Here is a 20698-nt window from a genome sequence, read left to right on the forward strand (position 1 = left end):
GTTTCTGAGGCTCCCTTTCTTGCAACAAAGCCCCTGTTTGTTTGTACACTGTCACACTTCCTCTTAGCAGGGCTTTAACAGAAATATGCTTTTCAAAACTGTTTTATCAAGGTCCAAAATTGCTATTTACCAGTAGCGCACAAAGATGCTCTGACTGGCTACACAGAAAGGAAAATCATAAAATGTCAGAATGAACAATACTTTGTGCCATACACCTCTTCACCCACTGGCAAGCATCTAGCCTCAGATCTTTCTTTAAAGAGCAAAAGGCCATAACCTTTATTTTACTTTAAAGCGACAGGAGTACTGTCACTATGTATATGGCACCTGTCATATACACACACACACACACACACACATATACACACATATATAGATACCCACATTTATCTTCCAATTCCTCAAGACTAACCCTCAAGCTAATCTTTCCCGGCTTAGCAGGAAGTTACGGAAATTGTTCATCATGGCAGAGAAACGTATCAACTACATACTAAAGTAGAGCTCCCTAGAACAAGTCCTGAGTGTAGGAATGACGGCCACCTGGGACACATCTGATCTTCACATTTTATATACGCAAATTTGTCAGCTATCTTCAAGCACAAGTTTATTCTGGAATTCAGATAAAAGCCGACACTTATCATACACAATTGTTGTAGAAGACTGAACCAGGTATTTCCATTGCAAATACTAAGAAACACCTTTTTCAAGACAGTTAGTTACCACGTGTTAGGATTAGTCTTAGTACTGCCCTATGCAAAAACAAACCAAAAAAACCCGCTTTTTAAAAAAAAACCTAGACAGATTAAGCGAAGCCAACTCCTTTTTTTCCTCAGTAGGAACTATTCCAAAAGAATTACAAGGTTCAGTGATATAAATCAGATTAAGAGGAGGTAGACTTTCCTTTAATGCCTGAAATACAATTATATTTCACAAAATAAGACCTTTACTCTTCTGAAGAGATCCTCTAAGCTGGCTTTTATTCCAGTCTCTTCAATCTCACTAAGGGGGGACGGGAAAAAACTAGTCTTACCAGAATGTTTCTGCTTTTTTAGTAGCCAGCTCTCATCAAATTTAGGTCTTCTTTATGTAACTTAGCAGTTCATCTTTTTCCATTTGGTAACCACTTTTCTTCCACTGTTCTCTCAACTGCTGTAAGAGAACCCCAATTTCTTTTCCGGAAGAAATGCCCACTTTTCTGATGTCATGGCCACTTACAGGAAATGGAGGAATGGACCACTGCTGCATTTCCTTCAGAAGACCGTGCTCTCCTTGGTACTTGAGGAGTTCACACACACGAGCAGTTGCATCGGAGTCTCTAGACTAAGGGCCAAAGTCAAACATTACCACACTTGCTAATGATCTTATCCTAAAATTTAAATAAATGCTCAATGTGAAATTTTTCATTTAAAATGAAAGGAATTCACATAATACTTTGTGGGTCTTAGTATTAATAAATGTGTTCCACAATTAGCAAAGATGATTTATATTCTGACCAAGCCCAGAACATACTTACATCTATAATGAAGTCTTGATAGGGTTTCAAAGGTTCTGAACTATCTGTTGCTTTAATTAAATCTTTCCTGTTTTTAACTATAAATAAACCAAGATTCTTCTCTTCTTTTGAAATCTTCAGCCTCAGATCCAATTTTGTGACATCATCCTGTACTTTGAACAGTGAGGTCAAGAGAGTCATTGGCTTTGGGGAAAAACCTTCAACATTTTTACTGACTTTGTTAAATTCTTCTAAACTTGCACTAGCAGGTAAGCCTGTAGGGACAGAAGCATTTTTAACCCAGTTTTAGAAAGGATAAATTTAATAAAATAAATTCATATCTTAAGCAAACACTGTTTCCGTTTGCAGAAGTGCCCTGGCCCCAGGGCTCACTATGGGTCCAGTGTGCTGCTCCATCTTACAGATGAACCACTGGTACACTGTTGCTGGCCTCTCCCACATCGCAAAACCTCGCTGTTGCTTCTGAATATTAATTTTAAACCTACTGAACTATTTCCATGTATAAGGCAGGTCTTCTCCGTGCTGTACATGTATTAAAGCTCCTGGAAGCTCTCAGCCCTTCCATTAGACAGATGCCATCACTTTCATACCCCTCTGTTAGATTCAGAAACTAACACGTAAGGAGATAAGGCAAGTCACAAAGCTGGTAAGTGGCAAAGCCTCACTGAAACCCAGGATGGACTGACTCCAGAGGCCACTTTGTTCCACCACAATGTGCTGTATCTGAGCTGTCCCCTACCTGTGAAAAAACTGTCCTACTCCTGACCTCAAAGTTTACCATCTTTTAAAATACTCCATTTTTCCTTTTAGAATTGTTTAACATTTTTTTTCTTACGAAATTTTTAAACTAGATGTGTTTCATGGCCAAAAAGGCAAACTTTTTCAGTTGGACTCACCTATGTAAGGAGCCACATCAAGATCATAGATGAGGTGAATCAAATGATTTACGTGGTTACTAGTAAGAATTTTTTTTAGTTCCACCCAAATCCTCTCTCCTGATATTCCAGCCAGGCCTTTTGCATTTTCTGCAATTGCTTCCAAAGTCTCAGGATCGTGGTCACCAGGTGTATCTACAATTTTCCCATAAAACCTACAAAGCAAAAGTCTCAGAGTGTACTACCTCTATGCCAGTGTTTCACCAGAAAAATCTGCTTGTCATTTTACCAGTACTATTGCAGACATCTATTTACTCAGAAACAACAGAGAAGTATTAGGTCTAGGAGGAACCTTAACAACCATCTTGGTCAGTTCACCTTCTTTCTCTTCTCACATGAGAAAACCTGAGGTCCAATAAAGTATAAGTAACCTTCTTAAAGTCAGCAAGAACCAGACCCCCTCCTCACTGCACTTTCACATCACTGACTGAAACGTTAGAATGGCCATCAAAAGAGGTCTCTGAATTGGTACTGACACTGGATGCATAAACCAGAGCAGTCTTCTCCAGGCACTAAAACAAGACTTGAAATGCCACGCTGGAGGAGTCTTAATCCCACAAAGGCTGCCTGTCTGTACACATCAATACTTTTAATTAAGAGCTTCAAATAAAACAAATCTCGCTGCAGACAAGGGAGTGTATTTCATGGACTCTCAGAACTGGAAGCATTAAAGTATACCTGTTTTTACCACTCATATCTTCAAAATTCGTTCATTAGTGATCTAAATTAAATGATTAAATGGCTATGGCTGTGCCTGTCTCTGTCCTATTATTTGTAAAGAGAGACGGTTTGCAAACACTGAAGTCTACAGGGATAGCATTTATTGACAAAATACGTAGACTCTCTCAAAGAATATTCTGAGTGATCCCAACCAGTGAAAAATTAATATCAGTAGACATAAATTAGCCAGTTACAGTAGTTTACTTAAATGTTAGAGTTCAGAGTTGAAAAAGCATTGCTACCCACAAGACCACCCAAATGCATTTCATACCTTCCCAATTCTTCGGACAGATTTCCCATGACCACCTAAAACAGTAAGCCGTATGAAGGCATACTCTGACTCACTACTCTGTTCAAAGCACCTAGCACAAGGGTTGGCTTGTGATAAGCCCTCATATCTGTGTAATGAATGACTGGTGCAGAAAATAATCAAAAAGAAAAAAGACCTTTTTAAAGCTGAATTATTTAAAAGATCATCACAGAAAGGAGCAAATAACTGCTTTGCACAATGAAAAGATGAAGTATCTAAGTATCATGAGTCACAGTATCCTGTCTCTTGGAGACAGGCATTTGGGATGTCACCACTGTGTACAGTAACCTGCTGTGCCTTTCACATGATCAGAACTGTGCTCTGGTAATAATATTCAAAACTGTATCATTAATGTAATTTATAAAAATCCTTACCTGAAATATCTTAAAATTCGAAGATAATCTTCTTGTATCCTCTGTTTAGCTTGTCCAACAAATCTAACTTTCTTATTTTTTAAATCTTCATAACCATTAAAATAGTCAAATAAAGTACCATCGAAACCTATTCATTAGAAAAGAGGGAAGAAAAATCACTATTAACAAATAAGAACTGGAAAACAATGGCACATATACAATGGAATATTACTCAGCCATAAAAAAGAATGAAATCTTGCCATTTGTGACAACATGGATGGATCTCGAGGGCATTATGCTAAGTGAAATAAACCAGACAGAGAAAGACAAATACCGTATGACCTCATTTTTATATAGAATCTTAAAAAAAACAAGTTCACAGATAGAGAACAGACTGGCGGTTGCCAGAGGCTGAGGCCAAGGGCCGGTGCAGTGGGTGAAGAGAGTCAAGAGGTGCAAACTCCTAGCTATAAAGTAAATAAGTTCTGAGGAGGTAATGCACAGCATGGTGACTATAGGTAACAATACTGTATTCCATATAAGATAGAAGACCTTAAACGTTCTCATCACAAGGGGAAGAAAATTCTGTAACTATGTATGGTGTTAACTAGACTTTTTGTGGTGATCATTTCTTAATATATACAAGTAGCAAATCATATTGTATACTTAAACTAACGTTGTATTTCAATTACTACCTCAATTCAAAAAATTAAAAGGAACTGAGAAAAAAATTGGAAAACTTAAGGAAATGAGCTAAAAACTATCACAAACAGTAAAAACTAAGCAAAGTGAAGACTTACAAGGTTGAAATACAGACATGAATAGCATTCATCTATATCCAGTATCAAATGGAAGATATAATGGAATAAAAGGCTGCATTTACACCAGCAATTAAATACACTCAATAAACTAAACAAGACCTATGCCGGTATGAAGTGGGCTGAGACAACATCAAACAAGCTGATTTTCAAGTGAGTAATGGAAAATAAACAAGAACTGCCAAAATAATCCGGAAACAATACACAGTAGTAAAAACTCTCTGGAGAAACTAAGTACTAAAAGTAATAAATAATAAACCATAGGAAACAATTTTATAATACTGAAATAGGGATGACCTTTCGTTGTCCCTATTGGTAAAATATAATTACCAAGAAGAAACAACAAAACACAACACCAGAGCCTTCAAAGAAATTAATAAATCCAATTACATAAAACATCAGATATGGCTGCATAGCAAAAAAACATCACAATGCAAAGCATTAGACAGATGACATACTGGGAAAAACACATTTCAGTCTGTATCATAGAGACAAATGGCTAATTTTGATAATCTACAGAAAGCTCTTAAATAGAAAAAGACCACATAAATGGAAAAATGAGCTAAAAATATATACAAGGAAATACAAAAAGCCTCTTTAAAAATGAAGATTTTCAACCTTAGTCATAAGAAATCCAAGTTTATGAGACACCATTTTTCAGCTTTGTATCAGCTTGGCAAGGATCCAAGTCTTATTACACTGTCAGCAAGGGGACAGTAAATCTGATGGTGACCCTTCACCATGCAGCCTTTTAAACTTTGCGAATTTTGAACCATGTGAACCTAATATCCGTTCAAAATGTTGTAAACCAATTTCTACCACGATATGCTCTCTCACATGTTGAACAAAATGAAAAAAACCTAACAATTTTAATATAAAGTGCATAAAACCTCAGGTATGAATAAAGTGATCAATTCATCCCAGTTATCCCAGGACCTTGCTGATTTTAAAACCGAAAATCGCAGGTCTCAGGAATTAGTTCAGTCCCAGGCAAACTGAGACAGATGGTCACCCTGAGAACTAAGGAGGAAAAAGAGAAACACTTCGAGCAAAGACACAGGTACCATTCAACCACCCAAACGGGGAGCTCTGTGAGCCTAAGAGAGACTTCACCTCGTGGCATCACAGAAAGGAAGCACTGCCACTACTACAAAAAATAACCACTTGTCATTTTAATTCTCTTGAACCTGAGTGCTCTTTGATTATCCCAAATGCAAAGACACTGGTAAACTCAGGCTTAATACTTGCCAAGCTCTTTTGGTTGATGTGGCATTTTGACACTTAGAGCCAATTTATAAGGCTCCAGATTCAGAAAGATATAGCAGGAAATGAAAACAAACAAAAAACTACGTAAAGAGACAAAGATAACGATTACAAAGTAGAACATAAATGTGGTATATATCTGTCTCTTCATGTTACTTCTCTTAATGTCATGTTACTTCTCTTAATGAAGACACTCAACTTCCTGGGGAATGTGGAAATAATAAGATCTTTTTCAGTGAAGGGAAGATCAAATTTGGAGGAAAAAAACATAGTGTGACAAAACAGAAAATAAGGGTTTGAAAAGCAAAGTAACCCTCACCCCCAGAACCAGGAATGCTTTATCTGATAAGGCTTGAAAAGTCTGGATGGGAAAGTGGGCTAAAGGTAAGGATTACTGAGTATACATCAGTGTGTACTTTGTTTTGCTCTGAATACCCTTTAAAAAAATGATGAATAAAAATGAGAAATAAAGCTGTGTTGCTGAGCATAATGTGGTGGTTAAGGATGTGACCTCTGGAGCCAGGCTGCTTACGTTGGAATCCTAATTCTCCAATTTACCAGCTGCAGGACTTTGAGCAAATTATCGTGAGTTAAATACCAGGAACTACTCATAGGGTTGGTGGGAAGATTACATTTATGTGATGGGCTTAGAACAGTGGCTGGCACATTATGAGGGTTCAGCAAATGTTAGAAAACAGTAGTACCAATAAGAACAGTTTTTATAAAATAGTATCTTGAAAAAGACTATTAGTTTCTTTTAGTTCTGTCTGCATATGAGAAGCTAGTTGTAAGATTTTTCATACACTGCACTAGTTGGAGCAGTTTAAATAAAACTGATGTAAGAAGAAAATTAACACCTGGAGTTCCACCCCCTAATGGAGAGAAAGCATGCCTCCAGCTGGGCTGCCTTTGGTCATAAATCACCCAGGCTTCGGAAACCAATCAAGGCTCTCCATGACTTGAGCTCAAGTACTTAACATCTCTGAGTCTGTTTCCTCATCTGTCGAATGAGTTTAATACCCACTTTATGGAACTTTTCTGAGAATTAAATGAGCTAAAGTATATCAAGTGAGCACTGATGCGCCTCGAACCGAGTAAGTGCTCTAGAAATGTTATTTGGCATTAATGTAATTAGCAAGAGATCCCATCTGGGCCTACAGCCCCCTTCCCCATCCCACGAAAGTGGAACCCACTGCTTCATCCTTTCACAGTTACCGTTCCCCAAAGTAGGTTACGAAGAGTGGATGCTCCGTCTCTCTTTTCTAATCCAGAGATTTAAACCTAAAGAGCTTGTCTAAAATTTAAAGGACAAAAAATAATGCTTCAATTGTGCACCAAAACACTAACCTAATTCACATCTACTCCCATTATGATTCTCACTCCTTTCATGAATAAGTTAAGCTGAGATGATACATAGGTTCCCTCTCACACGCCATCTCTGACGGAGTACAGACAGTTCCTGAAACGCAGTGCTATAGAAGACTGAAGTGGTGCTCGGCACACGGAGCAACAGGCAACGGAAGAGGTGAAGTCACTGACCAAGTGCACCACCGGCACCAGCAGAGAGGAAGGGGTGGAATGTGCGCACAGGAAAGACAGAGGAACCGGGGCACAGCGTGTGTGTGTCTGTGTGCACGTTTCTGGCCCGAAACCTAACATTCTTAGATGCGATTAATAAGGTGCCAGGCACTGTGCCAGGGATTCGCCATGACCAACTCCTTTAATCCTCACAACAACCCTGCAAAGGAAGCTAATATCACCTTCCTCATTTTACAGCGAGAGAATGATGGAGTCCGAGGAACCCAGGGATCTCGGCTCCAGGGCCGTCTTTAACCAATAGGCTGTCTCTTAGAAGGAACTAATGCAACCCCTCACGCTGGGGAACGTTTCCAGGATGCAGGTTTCACTCAAAAAGAAGGCATTTGGACTGAATTAAAACATTATCTACATATATTACCTAAAAACATAGAATTTATAGTGAGATCTCTGCGTTCAGCATCTTTCTGCCAGTCAGTTGTGAATTCGACCTCAGCATGTCTTCCATCAGTGGCAACGTCAATCCGTAGTGTAGTTATTTCAAAATTTTCTTCATGAAGCTGGAAGTAAATGTATGTTTTTTTAAAATTTGTTTTTAGTATCACTGGATGAATTGAAAATAACATGTTAGTCCTGACAGGTATCTTCTTTCTTTTTACAGTCAACTAGTGCACATATACCTTGAGACAGGAAGACACCCACAGTATTCAAAGATAGATCCAAAGAATATTTTTAAGAAATAATAAACCCATCTTAATTAAAAAAGATGACTCTGACATATAAAAATGGCATGTCTGACAAATCATGTGGCAGAAGGGAAGAGCCCTCAAAAACAGTATATTCTGGTTCTTCAATTTCAAACCAGACTACTCTTTGAAATATTTTTTAACAGCTCCAGTTTGCAAAGAGCTGAATATCAATTTACAGAATATATACCACTGACTGAAGGACTGACAGAGGAAGAAATACAGGTACCACACCCTGCAGCTCCTTTACTGGTAATCATCAATGAGGTTAAAATACAGTGCCACATATATCTCGGGAAGAGAGATTACCTCCAGCTGGGAAAAGGTGGGTAGCCTCATGTTAGAGGGACATGTGGTCTTAGCTTTGAAAAATAAGTAGGATATGTACATGCAGATGTGGGAAGAAGAACATTCAGATGAAGAGAAAAAGATGACCAAAGGCACAATGGAGAGGAAGAGGGATACGTGTAAGAGAAAGCACACTGCACAAATAGCATATCAGCATGTAGGGGAAGACAGCAAAGGTCGCTACATGCCAAGCAGTTCGGAATCTCTTCATTAGGAACTGAAAGTCATTAATGATCAGTAAAAGTCTGTTCTAGAATTCCTCTCAACCTCATGCATATTCTTCTCTACAAACAAACTAGTTCTCACTACAGAATTCCAGAATCAGGAATTTGAGGCACAAGTTATCCGAAAGAAAAGGGTATGAAATATGAAGACTGCTGAAAATCCATGAAAGAAAAAAATTAGACCTCCAGAGTGACTCCCTCACCCAAGCAGAGAAACAGAGATTAACCAGAAAGGCTGACTCCAAAATAATCAGAACTTGGGGCACCAGACACGTGACCATGGGAGTGATGCACCACAATGAAAATAACATGAAGAAAAACCAACATAACCCCTATCCCTTTCCCCGCTTGGTTTTCAAAATGCTAACAAGCAGGCTTATTCTAACCTGGGTAACACTGGAGGATTCCTCTGACGTCTCCTAATGAAAAGTCCTCCTGATATTGAAAGCGGTGGTCCCATAGCTAACTGGCTGACGCTTCCCACACAGAACTACAGTAAAGTGCTCAGGTCATTATGCACACGGTAGATCACCCAAACATAAAGAGAGACCGAAAAATACCCACACCGAAGGAAAGCCAACAGCAAGACAGAACAAGCTCAGAGGAAATAAAGACATTGTCGAAGTACCTAAAATTGATGCCCTAAGGGAAATAAGAGAAGATACTGCATCTGAACAAGAACAGGAAGCTTTCAAAAATACTGTAAGAAAGACCTCTTGAAAATTTAGAAGACAGCAAAAGTTGCCAATACAATAGGAAAACTGGATGATCAAGTTAAGGCAATCTCAAAGTAAAATAAAACGAATGAGAATATAAAACAAGAGACAAAAGATAAAACTACGAGATGAGCCCCCATGGTCCAACGTCCAACATCACGGGATTTTCCAAAGGGAGAGACATTTAACAAAGGGGATGACATCATGAGGGGAACACAAGGGGGCCCTAAGAGCCCTACACAATGAATGAAAAAATAAATCTGAGCCAAGGCACGTCATCTTGAAATTAAAAACACCAGAGATAAAGAGATCAGAAAGGCTTCCAAGAGGGGAAAAGAAGAATAATAATCAGGTCTCAAACAAAGGAGAGATCCGAATGAGCTCAGACTTCTCAGTGGCAGCACTGGAAGGTAGAAAAACAAAGCCTTTTTTACATTTCTGCCTGAAAATAATTCCCAGCCTTGAATTCCACAGCCAACCAAACTATCAGATCAGTGTGAAGGTAAAATAAAAACATTTCACACATGGAAAGCTCTCTCAGGTTACCAAGATGAGGGCATAATCCAGGAAAGACTACCACGGGATCAGGAACCAGGAGGTCTGGTAAGTAAGAGGCCAAGGAAGCTCACAAGATCTGGTGTGGGGAAATCCCAGGACGTGAGTGGGGAGCCGGCCTAGGACGCACAGATGGGAGAAGACAGACTGCAGCTGGTGAGCTGGCTCCAGAAAAAGGAACTGAAACTTGACGTGGTGAAAGCCACCGGGAGGAACTGCACAGCACAGGATGAATGAATGAGCAGCACACGAGAGCTGTGTCACAGAACTACGCCGTTAAATGCAGGGAAAACCCAAAGCATGGAACACGAGGAATGTAGTTGAAACACACTGCACGATCTAGCCATAAACAAGTTATGAACTGATTTAACCAAAAATTATGGCATATATGTACTGAGAAAATGAGGGAAGGAGCATCGTATGTGCTTGCTGTTGAGAAGGGTGTGATAAGAAGGCTCAATCACCTTCCCTGCAGGAAGTCAACAAGCAACATCTCAAGACTGGAAATTAAAAACGAAAATGGGGCTTCCCTGGTGGCGCAGTGGTTGAGAGTCCACCTGCCGATGCGGGGGACACGGGTTTGTGACCCGGTCTGGGAAGATCCCACATGCCGCAGAGCGGCTGGGCCCGTGAGCCATGGCCGCTGAGCCTGCACGTCCGGAGCCTATGCTCTGCAACGAGAGAGGCCACAACGGTGAGATGCCCACGTACAACAAAAATGAAACACTGGAGCGTAGAAAGGTCTTTTTTAGAAATGTGGAGGGAAAAAGTAACTACTATAAAAATAAAAGGGCCTTCAGCAAAGGAGGATGCAGGATTTAATAGAGGGTAGAGGAGACTGACTTTTCTTTGTTAAACTAGGCTTTTTGTTATTCGCTTTTTAAAAACTAGAAATGATCTATAACAATTCTTTAACTTACCAAAAAAGGCAATGCAGTTCCTGTCAAACTTTTCACTCACCCTGGCAGTGATCGTCCCATGCTTTTCTCCTTTGTTGTTGATCATACGAATGCCGACCGACTGAAACAGCTCCTTCATTTGAGCAGGGGTAGCAGTGGTAGCAAAATCCACATCCTGCGGCTTTACCCCGCTTAATAAATCCCTCACTGCTCCTCCTGCTATTCTTAATTCATGATTTTCTTTGACAAATAATTCTGAGGTGAAAAAGAACGTTTTCTGTTTCAATGTGTTTCTTTTAAGCGCAGAAGTACAGTTTTCCCATCTACTTGGGACAGCAGAGATTACTGAACTCGGCCTTTTTACATAAAAATTGGGAGATCAAGGCCCACAGCAATGAAGTGACCTGCCTACAGCGGAATGCCTCTAACAAACATGAGAAGCAGGGAACGTGCAGAATTTCTTTTAGGTTAATTCGGAAGATAATTTAGAATTCCACAGTGCTTCAAGGTCATCAATGTAAATTTGAATTACTACTAAAAAGTAAGGTGAATAATTCCGCTCTCTCTCTCCCCCCGGATTTATGTGCATACTTTAGAATTGTGACGTGTTCCTGCACATATTTCTGTGTATTGTGCTGAGGCAACATATTCATGCAGGAAGCCATCAAACATTAGTCGATCACACCACACACAATAAACGTTATAGCTAAGAACCCTTCAAGAAATAATCGACATCTGATGTCTGAAACCAGCTCAGAGCTCTTCTATGGAGAAGCCATATGACACTGGGGCCACCATGAGGACCTGAGTCCAGGACACCCAAAGCAGGCAGAGGACAAGGCCGAGTCCACCACAACCACCCATGTGACTAAGGGACACCACAGGGATCCAGTGAGCATGACGTCCAGGACCCGGCCTGACACCACCACCCACGCCTTGGTGTTGCTATGAGCTGGACATGCACAATGAGGCCCAGGTGGCCTCCTGTGGACATAACCATGGCAGAGAACATCCACAGCAGACAAGGCCACCCTGTGACCAGGATCAAGACAACCTGTCATCATGTCTGAACAGATGAGACACAAACACTGTCCAGACAGCACCCTGTAACAGTTCATACGTGTGATACTCTTAGTTCCCAGTCAGCATTAGCCTCACACTGTGTATGTAGGCTTCCCATCTTCCAGGTAAGAATCATTAAGACAATCACAGGTTAACCCCTGCTTCCTGACACCACCTGATGCACAGCAAAGCCCCGCTTCTTCAACTTGCCCCCAAAACACGTGATTCAAGCTCAAATCCTACAAGACGTCCTTTCTACACCCCTGTTACTCAGAGGCCCCAAGGTGCCCCAAGGTTCCCCATGGTCAGGGCTCCCCATCTCGGCGAGGGGTGCTCCTGCTGGCCTTTGGCAGGAGGGCGCTGACCTGAGCGTTCGGCTAAAGGCATCAGAGCTCTAGCAACACTAATCACAGCTCAAAATGTCATCCTCCGTCCCCACGCCAGTCTGTGCTCTTTGTCATCCTCCTCCTCTGCCTGTTCTTCCCAGGCCTTCCAGCTGCAGACCTCTGCAGACTCCCTAAAATGATCTGCTAAAAAATAACAATGGTTCCCTCCCTCTACCTTCTTGCCTTAACTAAAGGCTCTCCCACAGGGTTACCACTTCCGTGAGTCCCCTCCCAGAGGAAGTGTGCAAACTCCTTTAACTCCACATTTCCATTCAAGTACCAATGAGTCCTTAAAATGAGGTCCATGGCCCCTTAAATTAAAATATAAAAAATCATCTGTTAGTCCAAAGTTTTCCTGAGACTTAGGTAAGGTAAACAAGAGTTTCATGAAATAGTACTTACCCTTACTATACATACCATGCAATCTAATCTATTCTATTCTTTATCTCTTTTCCTCTATTTTTTAATGCTGGCCATGACCACTAAGTTGACTTTATGACCCACTAACTGGTCACACAGTGGGGAACACACACTGACCCAGCTCACCCTTCCTCAACTCCTGCGATTCAGTTTAGGAAGTCTCTCCTCGTGGTGGAGTAAAGTGGATTCCACCTAAGCTAGGAGAGCAGCCTACCTTTAATTACATTAAAATTACCTGTTTATGTCTTTGTCTCCCCACTTCTCAGAGTAGCAAACCTATCTCACTCAACTTTATACCAAACTGGCTCATGATGGAACTGAACTGTGATACACAAGCTTAAGAAAAAGAACGAAAAGAAAAATAGAGGGATCGCTTCACTGAAAAGTTTTTAAAAAGCTTTTCGTCCTTCAGCTTAAGAGAGTACATAAGAAACTGTTGGAATGCAAAAAATGGGCAAGTTTTACTTTCATTTGAACCTACTTTAAGAGGATGAAGGTCAAGGCTGAACACAAAGATAACCACTGTTTTGAGATTCTCAAGCTCCGTCTACTAAAATAAAATTGTAAGTTCAAAGTCACCCAGTGTATTAACTACATTACAGAAAAAATATGTTCCAGAACTCGAAGTAATCTATTCATCATTTTGATTAGCCCTATGGAAATGGATAACTATGTCCAAAAGTTCTCACAATCCTAACATTTTGATATAAATGAGAATGGCACATAAAGGCATATGTACGTGCCTGTGTGAAAGAGCAGTCATAGAAACTGCAAGAAAGGCATGATTTTATATTGACCCAAAACAGTAAGGCTTATCCAGCTTAAAGAGGCTCCTTTTTCCCCTCAGTTACTGACATCTTCAATCTTACAGAAACAAGGACACATTCCACATTCCAACAAACTTCGTAAACTACATACATACTCAAGTGAACATAACACCTCATACAACTAAATTTAATTGTAAATGCAAGCTTAAGACTCATGAAATGCAGGATCTCATCATTCCAAATGGTCTTAATTTGTGTCAGCTGCCACAACTGATAGCAAGCTATTATTAATCAGTCTGAAGAGCAACCAAAAGACCAAGACATTAATTTGTCAGAAAACTTGTAACTGTCTTCTATCTTCGAAATTTTATTTTAATTTTTAGTCAAATTTTCATTAACTGCTTCACTTTACAATTTTGAGTTTTGAGTATTGGAGGTCGTACGGATGGAGAGCGGGCAGGAAGTGTTAGTAAAACGACCACTACACAGCACGACTGTTACTACCAGAAAACAAGCTATCTGTTCCTTAGCGTTTCTAGGAACTCCCAAACTTCAAGAGTGATCAGCTATTCCAACTGTCCCAAATGTTAATGCGACTTGGTGACACCACATACCTAAGCAGCAGCGGATAGCTAACCATGGAGCACTATCTCCCAGCAACCCCAGCTTCTCCACTAACCGTGTAACTTAGCAAAAAGCACTAGGTTTGGAACTTCAGTCTCACGTATACAATGAAGAAATAATTTTATATGCCACTGGTATTATATGGCTGTCCTTAGCAAAAGGAAACATAAATTACATGACATAAACTGACATTATAAAACGCTGTATGAGCACAATACACTGTCCTAATCTCCCAAATTCTTGCACACTGGGAACTAATTTTACATTTGGCAAAACAGCTATCATGATTTAAGAACTGGTACAGTATGAAACTGCACAGCATCACAGCCATCTTTTTTTTCCTTTGTGTGTTTTTGTGCATTGTTTTCATTCAGAACATTATATTTTACCAGGATACTCAAGTCTTTAGAACGTAGCAAAGATCAAATAAAACTAATTACTTGATTTTCTAACCATTGGGCACTGCACTAAAAGATTCCATTCTTACCAGTTCCACTATAACCTAGAAAAATGCAATCTTAGAAGATGCCCATGCTCCCATTTGCCAGTCTTTCGAGGACCAGACCACTGGGCAAATACTACCACTCTCTTACCATACTATTCCGTCTCTAACTTCCTTAGGACTTCACCACTCAAGGTGGAGAAAACTGAGCTCTTGAAGTCAGGGTTAGTAAGCCAAATGCAACTGTTAAAATAAAAAATGTTCAAGGACCTACAGTAATCAATATCCACAGCCTTGTTTCCAAAAGAAAAATGCAGAAGGATCTGAGATAGGCCCCCAAGAGTTAATTCCCTACATCCAATCATTTGGCCCTTACAATGGAAGACGGGAAGAGTGGGCGCTGGGAAAGGCATGTAAAGAAAGAACAAGCTACAATCCAACTCAAAGCTGAAGCTTCTAGACATGAGCCATACAAACAGTGGCCACACGTGGTTCCTGAGCACTGTGAAATGCGGCGAGTCTGCATTAAGACGGTCTGTGCGTGCTAAGGACCAGATTTCAAAGATTTACAAGCAAGAGAAGGAATTATCTCAATCATAATTTTTACAAATATTTGACATTAAAATGATGGTATCTTAGATATACGGAATTAAATAAGTTGATATACTAAAAATAGTTACTAAAATTCATTTCACCCATTTCTCTATTTTTTTAATGCGGTTACCAGAAAAGTTTATGTAGCATATGAGACTCACTTCTATGGGACAGTGAGTCTCTAACATTTTTCACTCTAATTAAAAATCACGGGCTTCCCTGGTGGCGCAGTGGTTGAGAGTCCGCCTGCTGATGCAGGGGACACGGGTTCGTGCCCCAGTCCGGGAGGATCCCACATGCCGCGGAGCGGCTGGGCCCGTGAGCCATGGCTGCTGAGCCTGCGCATCTGGAGCCTGTTGCTCCGCAACGGGAGAGGTCACAACAGTGAGAGGTCCGTGTACCGCAAAAAAAAAAAATCACAGCAAAGCATCTGCTTTAGGCCCTCCACTTCAAGACTATGAAGAACCTATAAAAATCAACAAGTTCTGGACCATTTACCTCTGACATACACCTAAAAAAATCACCTTATTTCAAGAATAGGAAAGTAGCTTTGTCAACAAGCTAATGCAAGGAAAGTCATTTTAAAGCAATGGTTCCTCCACCTTCTGGTCATGAGAGTTTTTATCAAAATTTATAAATGCCCATGCTCCCTAGAGATTCCGATTCCAGTTCAGTAGGGCAGGAGTGGGACACCAGCACCTGTATGTTATAAAAAGCTCCCCAGGTGAATCTAATGGACAGCCAGGGTGGCAAACCAACAGTTAAGGTCATGTTTCTACATCCATACACCTTAATATATTTCTGAAGGCGTGACTAAGATACCATAGGCTTTGAAATGCAGCTGTGTGCACTGCAACAGTAGCTAATACTGAGAACCAACATAAGAAATGATAGTACTGCGGCAAGCAAGATGAAGCTGCTGTAATCCGGCACTTAGCTCAAGTTGTTTCCTGTGTTCCTTCCAGATAAGTTCTGCATGTGCACAAACGGACGTAACTCCCACTTCCTTCTACCTTCAGTTGTTTCACAAAGCACTTATACCTGGGGTGGAAATATAGCTTAGTGGTTACAAGCTGGGTTCTCAAACCAAGACTGTACAAGTTCAAAATCCAGCTCTCCACTTATTAGCTATAAAAACGTTGGAAAAGCATTTCACATTCCTAAGCCTCTGTTTCTTCAACTATAAAACAAGAGAAAAAGTACCTACTCCTTAAGTTAGTAGGCCCAATTCTGTGATGCATATAAAGTACCTGGGTTTTGTGTTTTTTTCCGGTACGCGGGCCTCTCTCTGTTGTGGCCTCTCCCGCTGCGGAGCACAGGCTCCGGACGCGCAGGCTCAGAGGCCATGGCTCACAGGCCCAGCCGCTCCGCGGCATGTGGGATCTTCCCGGACCGGGTCACGAACCCGCGTCCCCTGCTTCGGCAGGCGGACTCTCAACCACTGCGCCACCAGGGAAGCCCAAAAGCCATGCTTTTTAACTGCAATCATTATTTGCCTCTTCTCATGATTTGGCTATAGTTTTCGATTACCCATGCATGGTAAACCCTGCTTTCATTAGCTTAACAACAACAAAAAACCACGAATGTTGGCTAAAAAACGTTAACCCTCTGCCTCTCCATTTTTACAGGCTTCCAAAGCAAGAGGAGGCATCCTAATCTCTCACCTGTCAGACTCTTCAAGCCTTCTGTGAAAAGCGACTGGAACTCTGGAGACTGCAACTTCATTGTAAACAGAGAGTGCTTCAGAAGGAACAGTCTACTCCAGCTGCAGCTCAGCAACTGCCTGCGCCAGGGACCCAGGCACCTCAGCATCTGGAGATAAAGTCACCAACCACACATCTACAAGACAAGCAAGCATGCCCAACAACGAAACTTCCAAGTGAAGGACAACAAAGGGATATTCCGTGATTTTACTTATCAACAGAGAGAGACATTCATCTCCTGTTCAGATGAGAGACTGAAAAAAGCAACAATGGGAGGGAGAATTACAGCTGGAACTACGCTTGTCGTTATCCGGTTTTGCACTCATGAAGCGCATACTACTGATACTACACCTGCGTATGTATTTTACTGTTAGGGTGCTCTTCCGGGAGGTGGTTTAACGCGTGAGCGCTGCCAAGAACAGTGGCTCTAGAAAATGTAACTCAAAGACGTGCAGGAATACTTGGTCTCCTCCAGAACAAGTCACGGTCACATACTTGCCCACACGCACCTGAGACTTATGACCCAGGAATATTTCCTAGGCACTGTAAAATAAGGTATTCCCCCATGACCGGTCCTTGCTCCCGGCTTCTTCCTCATTCACCATCCGCCCCTCGCATCACGTCTCCTGAATCCCACCCATCCACACCCCGCCTTCCGTCCTCCGTCATCCCACCCCGCTTTCCACATAAGGTGGGCCTCCGTGAGGCAACAACAGAGCTCAAGTGACCCCCGACGGAAACCACTAGAGAAGAACCATTTCTTTACTTGGAAAGCGGGTTTCAAAGGCGCTTCCCACCAGGGGGCGAGCTCCCCTCATCCAGACCACTGGGGAGCACAAACACTGCGCTTCCTTCCACCTCCGATTCAACTCAGAAAAACCCAGGGAGGGGGTACCCAGGCCCTGAAACGGCGTGCCCCGCCCCTCCCACGACAGGTGCTGGACAGAAATGGGAGACCCTCAGGGGCCCGGCCGCGAGAAAGGGAAAGAGCCCAGGGGAAGCCCGATGAAGCAGCCCGCGGTCAGCGAGACGTGGCGGACACGCGGCCCCGCGACCTCCACGTCGGGCTCTGTCCCCTAGTGCGGAAGAAGCCTCTCACTGCCCCCGGCACCCGCCTTCCCCAAGACCCGGCCCGCGCGAGAGCCCGCAGGCACCTCGCGTTGTCGCCGCCGCTCCCCCTCCCAGCGGCGCGCACCCGCAAATACCCCGCGCGCCCGCTCACCGGCCCCGCCACGCCGTCATCGCCGCGCGCACTTCCCGGCGGCAGGCGAGGGGACGTCACTGACGCGCGCCGATCAACGGCGAATGGGAAGTCACAGCAGGGCGTGGGCGGGGCCCGCGCAGGCTCTCCCCGCCCCTTCCACCTCCCCGCGGAAGCCGCTCCTTGGAGCGCGGTTCCCCAGCTCCTCCCAGGGCAAAGCAGCCAGTCGTCGCTCCTTAGGCGACCCGAAGGACCAGGGTCTGTACACTTGTTTTAATTACGTCTCACCGCGCATCTCTCTGGCCCTGAGGTAGTTAGGCGCCCATCTGCACTGCATACCTGTGTGACCTTGGTCGAGTGACCCCGGCTTCCTTTGTAAAATGAGACTATCACTAGAACCTCTCTCAGGGTCTTGTCAGGCTTAAATGTCACGTTATTCCCTACTAAAGACGAAGTGCTCAGTAAATGTGAACTTGTTATTGTTGCCTGCTCCCCGGTTCGCACTTGACTCATGTTACTATTCTATACCTTATCTCTGCCCAAGAGTAAGAACACATTTTTTAAAATACACGTACCTAGACAAGACCTAGGCAGAGGGTTCGAGAGACGTTCGTTTTAAATTAAAAGCCTCCGGTCCGTTGAAATTACTGGGCATATTTTAATTTTCCCATCTGAGGTTTGTAACCGTTGGCTTTCACGGTCTGGAAACTTGTGCAGCTGTAGAGTGAAGAACTTGGATTTGATTCAGTGCCTTCGTTTTTCGGAGAGCAGAGAAGAATGAAGAAAGTGGCCAAAGAGTGGGAGGACAGCCCTAAATTCTTAACATGGGAAACTTCTAAGAAGTTTTCCAATAACCTAAAAAATAACTAAAATCTGCATCGTGTAATGTCGTTTTAATATTGTAAGTGTAGTCTTTTTGCTTTAACTTTAATGTCCCTAAAACTGTCCTAGAAAAATTCATATGCTATGGTATTTCTGTGGCTTCCCTTGATGAGACCTCTTATCTTCAGAGGGATTAAGCGTCCCATTTTGAGGCACATATGACTAGCCTTCCAAGTTGCCACTCAGAGACAAAGCATTGATTCAATTCAACTCCTTAACACAGTAATGAAAAAAAAATATATATATATATATACGTCTCCTAACTAAGTTGGCCAAGAAAAAAATACAGAGAGCATTTAATGTAAAAGAGACCATCAATGGGGACTTCCCTGGTGGCACAGTGGTTAAGAATCTGCCTGCCAATGCAGGAGACGTGGGTTTGAACCCTGGTCTGGTAAGATCCCATATGCCGTAGAACAACTAAGCCCATGCACCACAACTGCTGAGCCTGCACTCTAGAGCCCACGAGCCACAACTAGTGAGCCCGTGCGTGCCTAGAGCCCATGCTCTGCAATAAAACAAGCCACCGCAATGAGAAGCCCGCACACGGCAATGAAGAGTAGCCCCCGCTCGCCGCAACTAGAGAAAGCGCACGCACAACAACAAAGACCCAACACACACAAAAATTAGTTAATTAATTAAATTAAAAAAAAAGAACCACGCTCACAAGTAAAAAAAAAAAGAGAGCCCATCACTGAAGACATATGGACATTAACAGGATAATAGGAGACACTATGGACAACTGTATGCCAACCAATTTGATATTATAGATGAAATGGACAAATTCTTCGAAAAATACAACTTATCAAAACTGAAACAGGATCAAACTTTTAAATCTGAATAGCCCTTTACTATTAAAGAAATCAAATTTTGTTCAACAAACTTCCCATAATTCCGGGCCCAGATAGTTTCAGTGGTCAAATTTATCAACCACTTAAGGAAGAAATAACACCAATTGTGAACAATTTTTGTTCAGAAAATAGAGGGAATACTCTTTCTCTCATCTGAGGCCAGCATAGCACTGATAACAAAACTGAAATAGATATTACCCAAAAAAGAATTTACAGTTCAACATCCACATGAACACAGAAAGAAATACCTCTAATAAAATCTTAGCAAATTGAATCCAGCCAGTTGGATCAAGTTGGGTTTATTCCAGGAATGCAAAGTGGATTTAATATTTAAAAACCAATCAATGTGGGCTTCCCTGGTGGCGCAGTGGTTGAGAGTCCGCCTGCCGAAGCAGGGGACGCGGGTTCGTGACCCGGTCCGGGAAGATCCCACATGCCGCGGAGCGGCTGGGCCCGTGAGCCATGGCCGCTGAGCCTGCGCATCCGGAGCCTGTGCTCCGCAACGGAAGAGGCCACAACAGTGAGAGGCCTGCGTACCGCAAACAAACAAACAAAAACAATCACCATATTACAGGCTAAAAAATAAAACCTATATGATCATCCCAATAGATGCAGACGAGGTGAAACCTAGCAGGACCTTGTGGGGCTCCTGGTCACAGAAGCCTTTCAAACACTTGCTAATCAGGGAAGGGAGGGGATGCAGAGACAAGGGAAGAGCAGTCAAGAAACATTAGTGTACCCTTGGGGCAGGGTCCTGGTTCTGCCTCAAGGGAGACACATAACAATATCTTTGAGCTCTTTTACAGAACTAAAACCCCCCAATAAATGGA

At 42.3% G+C, this 20698-nt stretch overlaps 2 protein-coding genes across 7 annotated transcripts in view; one reads left to right on the top strand and one right to left on the bottom strand.

Annotated features, from left to right (window-relative positions):
• Nucleotides 1-591: 591 nt before the first annotated feature.
• Nucleotides 592-18195, bottom strand: TRNT1 (tRNA nucleotidyl transferase 1). 6 transcript variants are annotated; one of them, XM_030867774.2, is made up of 8 exons: nucleotides 18157-18195; nucleotides 16896-17070; nucleotides 10998-11191; nucleotides 7870-8008; nucleotides 3853-3979; nucleotides 2410-2603; nucleotides 1514-1767; nucleotides 592-1320 (listed from the first exon to the last, which is right to left on the bottom strand). In XM_030867774.2, the coding sequence occupies exons 2-8, from the start codon at nucleotides 17041-17043 to the stop codon at nucleotides 1072-1074; spliced, it is 1305 nt and encodes a 434-aa protein (XP_030723634.1). In that variant the 5' UTR covers nucleotides 17044-17070; nucleotides 18157-18195; the 3' UTR covers nucleotides 592-1071. The 6 variants fall into 6 exon arrangements, with proteins under 6 accessions (XP_030723634.1, XP_060164157.1, XP_060164160.1 ...); XM_060308174.1 differs by having other exon boundaries at nucleotides 18130-18164; XM_060308177.1 differs by lacking the exon at nucleotides 18157-18195 and adding an exon at nucleotides 18140-18156.
• Nucleotides 17500-20698, top strand: part of IL5RA (interleukin 5 receptor subunit alpha) — a 53617-nt gene continuing 50418 nt past the window's right edge. Inside the window, exons 1-2 of the mRNA XM_060308642.1 lie at nucleotides 17500-17625; nucleotides 17870-18259. Coding sequence (XP_060164625.1) covers nucleotides 17500-17625; nucleotides 17870-18259 — 516 coding nt within the window. The remainder of the gene's footprint in view (nucleotides 17626-17869; nucleotides 18260-20698) is intronic.

This window comes from Globicephala melas, chromosome 11 (genome assembly GCF_963455315.2).
Source record: "Globicephala melas chromosome 11, mGloMel1.2, whole genome shotgun sequence".
Taxonomy (NCBI): Eukaryota; Metazoa; Chordata; class Mammalia; order Artiodactyla; family Delphinidae; genus Globicephala; species Globicephala melas.